The 6,000-nt window shown below is 51.3% G+C and overlaps 1 protein-coding gene across 1 annotated transcript in view; it reads left to right on the top strand.

Annotated features, from left to right (window-relative positions):
- The first annotated feature begins 250 nt into the window (after positions 1-250).
- The window catches only part of Slc12a7 (solute carrier family 12 member 7), an 81,550-nt gene continuing 75,800 nt past the window's right edge, over positions 251-6,000 (top strand). Inside the window, exon 1 of the mRNA XM_087552656.1 lies at positions 251-503. Coding sequence (XP_087408782.1) covers positions 284-503 — 220 coding nt within the window. The 5' untranslated portion in view covers positions 251-283. The remainder of the gene's footprint in view (positions 504-6,000) is intronic.

The following is a 6,000-nucleotide window of genomic DNA, read 5'->3' as shown; positions in this document are numbered from 1 at the left end:
TGCCCCAGCCTCGACCCCTGCCCCTACCCCAACTTTCTCACAGCCCGGGTGTCACTCAGCCCTCACTTATACTCTCTCAGACCCACCCACTTCTATCCATCCATCCCCACCCCCACTGCTCCTGTCCTGCCCCTCCCCGCTCCCGCCTCGGCTTCCTCCTGCCCCGCCCCCACCTCGTGCCCCGCCCCGCCCCTGCCCCGCCCCGCTCCCCGAGACCCACGGTCAGCACCGGCAGACCTTCGCATCCAGCAGTCATCGCGGCGCCTGGCGTTCCGACGCCAACATGTCCCAGCGCTTCGTGGTGATCCCAGCACAGAGCGGGACGGGGGACGCGGGACCCAGGGCAGAAGGTGGCAGCGGCGGCAGCCAGCGCCTGTGCTCGGATCCCGACCCCGACCCCGACCCTGACCCCGACCCCGATCCCAGCCTGGCGGCCGCTCTGAAAACACAAGAAGTAGATGCGCTGCCCATTCTGCGCTACTGCCGCGAGCCCAGCCGCTATGGTAGGTGCAGCTAAGCCGTCCTCCCAGTGGGTCATTGCTGCCTCTGTGGGAGCAGCAAGTGACAGACTCCCTGCCTGCTGCCCAGGTGTCAGGAGGTGGCCATTGCCTGCTGACTTTGGGAATGCCTTCAGGTCATCAAGAATTACAGCGCTGGCTTTGGAATCAGCTGGTGTCCTTTGTCCCACAATTTAGTTCGGCTAATCCTTGGCCCTGCCTGATGTCCTGTGGACCTTGTAGGTGGTAACATTCTGTAGAGTGGTTGTAAGAACCGGTGGGATATTGTGGCTGGTGGAGAATAGCTTCGGGGTTGCCTTCTGATCACTAACTCTGGATCCCCCACAGTTAGGACCACTGAGAATAGGAGCCCTCTCCTCTGTCTTGGTGAGGGATTCGAAGATGCAAGGAAGACAGAGGCAGCCAGCCTTTAGTGGGAACTGTGAGTGTAACTTCACTGTGGATGCCCACTTGGCTTGCTGTCCTTTAGAATGACTTGCGACCCGTGCTTGCATGTGGGAATCCTGGAACAGTACAATGTATTGTTGGCCACACATCTGGTGAGCCAGGTTTTCTGGGGAACATGAGACAGAAGCAGGCTCTCACAATGCACTCTCCAGATTGCCCAGATTGCGCCAGAGCCGGACTTTGGGTCTCAGAGTGAAGATGAAACCAGATCTGGTCCATGAGTTGGTGTTTGCCCCCCCCACTTGGAGGACAGATGGCACTGGACAGGCATTCTGTGAGAGACCGCTACCTTCTGAGCACCTGTCTGTCTTCCTGGGTAGGGTATCTAGAGCTGGATTGGTACCTGTATAAAAACAATCTGTCCAGTACCAAGATGCCCTGCCCTGGTCAGCTGGGGAGAGGCCCTATCACAGGTACCCATGTTCATGTTGCACACATGCAGAGATCCGGTGATGAGGGTATGCTGTGACACTGCGACTAAGAACTTAGCACTGTTATTTTATATAGCAAACTTTGAGCAATTGCTTCCCCCTGTGGACATTGCATCGATTGTGTGTGTGTGTGTGTGTGTGTGTGTGTGTGTGTGTGTGTGTGCGCGCGCGCGCGCGCGCGCGCATGCGTGCGTGTGCATGCGTGTGCGTGTGTGCATGTGTGTGCGTGCATGTGTGTGTATCTGTGTATACACGTTCACTACAGTTACCCATTCCCTAGATGGCCTAGACCGTAGGCATGCTGAGCTATGTCTCCACTGTCTTTGTTCTGAGCTCTAGGTCAGGAGTTGTCTCACGCTTTTAGGGGACGGGCAGGGTTGCCAGGATGCTTGTCCTGCTGGGTAGTGGTTGACCTTCCTTAATCTTGGCATGGCAGCAAGGTCACATGTGGCTGTCTCCCTGCTTGCCACAGGGTGTGGGTGGGAGAAAACAGGACAGCCCCGGCTGCTAGGGTCCTCTTGTTGCTGAGTTAAGGAGCCTACTGTTCTCCTGGATAGCATCCCTCACCTTTAGGCAGAGAATCTGCTGATGGGTGGTATGACAGGGCTGGGGTCTATGCTGACTTTGACCTGGGCTTTCTGGCTCCCACTGTACTTGTGGAGAGCTCAGGCTTCTGGGTAGGACTGCCCAGGAACACTGTACACCTACAACACCTGGAGCCAGGAGCATGAGTTAGGCCAACACTGTAGTGGCTTCTGCCCCCTCATCCTCCAAGTCCTTTATGCTGGACTATAAACCCCATCAGAGGTCCTTGGAGACAGGATGCCAGGGGACAGGCATGGATAGAGACTTCTCCATGTCCCCCTCTCTCATTTCAGGCTCTTAAAGTAATGTAGAGGAAAAACATGACCCAAAGTCCTGGATGTAACAGATAAGACAGGATTAGGAGAGCCCACCAGGAGACCTCTCAGCCCTGAAATCTCCACCCTCCTCTCCTCTGTTGTAAGCAGTGTCTTTGACTTCTGTCTAGAAGGCCCAGAGGTTAGCTGTCCAGGGGTCAGATCCCATTGGAAGTTGGAGATAGGGCTGGGCCAGTCCCTGTCACCCCTGTGTGGGTGTTAGGGATGTGGGACTGGGGTCCCAGCTCTGCAGTCCTGGCTGGGTGATGCATCTGTCCATGGACAGCTGGCTCCAGCTGTGTGGGATTTCGTGAGACAGTTCCAGACAACGGTCAATCCAGTGGTTCTGTGCTATGCTCCTACGTGGGAACAGAAGACCTATTATTTGGTGTTTCATTAACACAGTGTAAACTAAGTTTGAAAAAACAAACAAAGGTTTTATTGGTCCGACTTGGGCACAGTGCCAGGAGCCAAGCACTGGTTGGGGTGTTGTCCTTAGTCAACCTTAGGTTACATATGTGTGGCAGGTGATGACAAGGAACTTTCCAAATCTCCAGAGACATCAGGTCTCGTGGCTTTCAATTTCCTTCAGGACCAACTCCCAAAGCTTTCTACTAGGATTCACCATGATACATGGATACTGGCCCAGTTGATGCTTTGACTCAGACCAGCACCCTTCACTTGAGCATTTTGGTCTCATCTCATTTGGCGGGATGTGTAGGAGTAGATTGCGCATGGTGGCATGGTCTTCCTTTGCTGTATGGAGGGATATGAATGTGATACTGTGTCTCATGTCTGCAGAGCTTGCTCTGCATACTTCCCATAAGACACATGTCTCAACACTGAGACTTTGAACTGTGTTCTGTTTATTTTGATGAAGATGTCACCCATGGAGGGAGAGAAGTGAGTGTGCCATTTGCTAGGGGTGACTACCTGCTCCTTGGTTGTTACTGTATCTCCTGTGAGCAGAGGGGCACAGGGGAGGGTGCATGGGCCAAGGGGAGATAACCCAGCACAAAAGACCCACAGGAAAGATTCTGGCCCTGTGGCAAGGGTCCAGAGAGAAGGCCCTCTCTGCTCTCTAGTTGAAGGGATTCTGGTGAGAGTTCTTATGGCAATTGCAAAGGTGGTCTCAGAACCATTTAATAGCACATGAAGTGGTCAGTCACCAAGAGTGCCCCCAAGACAGAAGGGACAAGGAAAAGAGAAGTCTTAAGATAGCAAGAAGAGACACATGAGAAAGACTTAGAGCTCCTGGGAAGTAACAACAGCCTAGAAGGTCATAAGTGGCCTGGAGCGTTCTCTGCCTTCCCTTGTTCTGCCCTGCCTGGCCTTTGAGCTGCAGACTCCTGTGGTTTCACTTCTGTCCAGGACAAAGACCAATATGGGTCCCTGATTGGAGGTTGGCATTTTGGCTTCCCGTCACTGTTATGGCTGGTAGGACTACATGTCTGCCAAACCTTGATAATTATATTTGGAGGGGTGGTGGTTCAGGGCTTGACCACAGAGATCTAGTGAAGCTATTCCTGCCTCCTGGAGACCCAGATCAAGAGAACAGCTCACCTTCTACAACAATGGCCTCTCCAGTGAGTCCAAGCTGAAGTCTCCTGATGTGTACATATATCCACATGCGTGTGGCTCTAAGTCCTTGTATCTCTTTACTACCTGCAATGTCTCCATGCTGTGTATGTATCTTTGTGTTTTCTTGTGCTTTTCTATTTCCATGTTGTCTTTGTATGAGTCCTATGGTGTATATATGTCATGTTTTCTCTTTGTGTCTCTGTGTGCCTGTCTCAAACATCATGTTGTGTCTGTGCTGTCTGCACGCATGTTTGTGTGTGGTCTCCATGTCATCTGTGTGGATCAGTGTGTCTTGTCTCTGTGCTGTCTCTTTGTTGTCCCTTGTGTTTGCATGTGAGTTGGTGTTGCCTTGGTGTGCTTGTCTCCATGTTACCTACGTGTCCCTGTGTCTTTGTGCTCTGTGGTTTGTTGCTTAGCATATTTTCTATGGCCTCCTCTGAGGCACTTTCTACAAGAACAGTTCTGAGTTCATCCCGTGAGGAGTGCCAGCTCCGAGATGTGTTCACACATTGGGCAATGTCTCTCACTACAGTTCTAGGTTCTGCTTAGGGCAAGTCTTGGTAAAAATTACATCCCAAGCCATACCTGGGTTTCCTGGAAAGAAATACTACTAGGCTGCTGAGGCTGGAGAGCTGATGTCAAGAGATGGCCAGGCTCTGGAGCCTGAAAACCCGCGGCCTGCCGGGCAGACTTGTTTACTTTTTGCTTAAATATTTCATAGGGTGTGGCCCTCCTGGTAATCGGTGAGATGCCTTTAGCCCTCGGTGAGCAGCGCCAGCTCAAGTTCTGTCACTTTGCTGTGAAAGGAGCCTCGCTTTGGTGATTGTTAACTTGGCCTAACAAGAAAATTCTCCGTGCACGTCCTGTTCTCTTTGCTAAATAATATTTAACTTGGCTTCTTTTTTTCACGGGATAGGCTAGGGTTTGAGACCTCACATCACATATGGGGAGGAATTTTCTTTAAATAAAGCAAGAACATCCAAAAGAGAATCACTACCGGGTCAGGAAGAACCTGTGTTCAAGGCCTCGGGATGGGGTTGCCCTTGAGCTGGCCTCCCAGTGCCCCTGCAGACCCTGCAGCAAAGCAGAGGAACTTGATCCCGAGGCATTCAAGATGACAACCGTTTTGGTGTCTCCTGCCTGATGGGAGAAATAAATACATGTCTGGGTGACGCCCACCCTCTCCAACCACTAGAGAAACAAACACACAGGAGCATTTGTGTTCAAGTGGGCACATGGCCTTCTCCAACCTGATGGAGTAACAAACACGTGAGCATATCTGTGTCTAGGGTACCCTGGCCTGAATCAAAGCAGCCCCGTTGGCAGAGGAAGCAACTGGGTGACATTGAGGGTGATGTTCACATTCAGAAATGGCTTAAAGTGGGGGATGACAGTTCCTAAACCCACAAGGTGAAAATCTGTTAAATACGAATAGGTGGGACACTGGCAAATTATCTACCTGGTAATGGGTTACCTTCCAAAACTTGGCAACTAAAACACCCAAATAAATGGACAAAGGTGAGGCTGGAGAGATGGTCAGTGGTTAAGAACACGGGTTGTTCTTCCAGAGAGGTTCTATTCAGTTCCCAAACCCACACGGTGGCTCTCAACCATCTGTAATGGGGTCTGATGCCCTCTTCCGGTGTGTCGGAAGACAGCTACAGTGTGCTCCTATACGTAAGATAAATAATAAGTTTTAAAAAATGGACAAAGGGGCCAAGGAGGTAGCCCGGCGACAAAGCATTGCCCAGACAAGGCCCTGGGTTCTATCCTTACACCTCAAAATGAGCAAAAGGACCTGCTAGCTGGCAAGTAGGCTGTGAGAAGATCCTCAGCTGACTGGTCAGTAGAGAAATGCAGGCTGGAGCCATGGCTAAAGCTGAGGGTGTAGGTGATAGGACACTTGCCCCCCGACTCCCATCCCAGTACCAAAATACAACCCAAAACCGAGCTAAAATAAAATAACCCGACCATAGTGAAAAACCACTTTATGTCTCTCATGGCTATTTTTAAAAAGTTGAAACTATCAAGTATTATCAAGGATATGGAGAAATGGGAGCCCTGGGCTTGCAGATAGATGTCAAATAATATACTCCCAGGAGAAGACAGTATAGAGTTCCTCGA

The sequence above is a fragment of the Rattus norvegicus genome, chromosome 1, assembly GCF_021556685.1.
Source record: "Rattus norvegicus strain SHRSP/BbbUtx chromosome 1, alternate assembly SHRSP_T2T, whole genome shotgun sequence".
Lineage (NCBI taxonomy): Eukaryota > Metazoa > Chordata > Mammalia > Rodentia > Muridae > Rattus > Rattus norvegicus.
The sequence above is the reverse complement of the archived record's forward strand: the minus strand, read 5'-3'. Positions and strand labels throughout refer to the sequence as shown.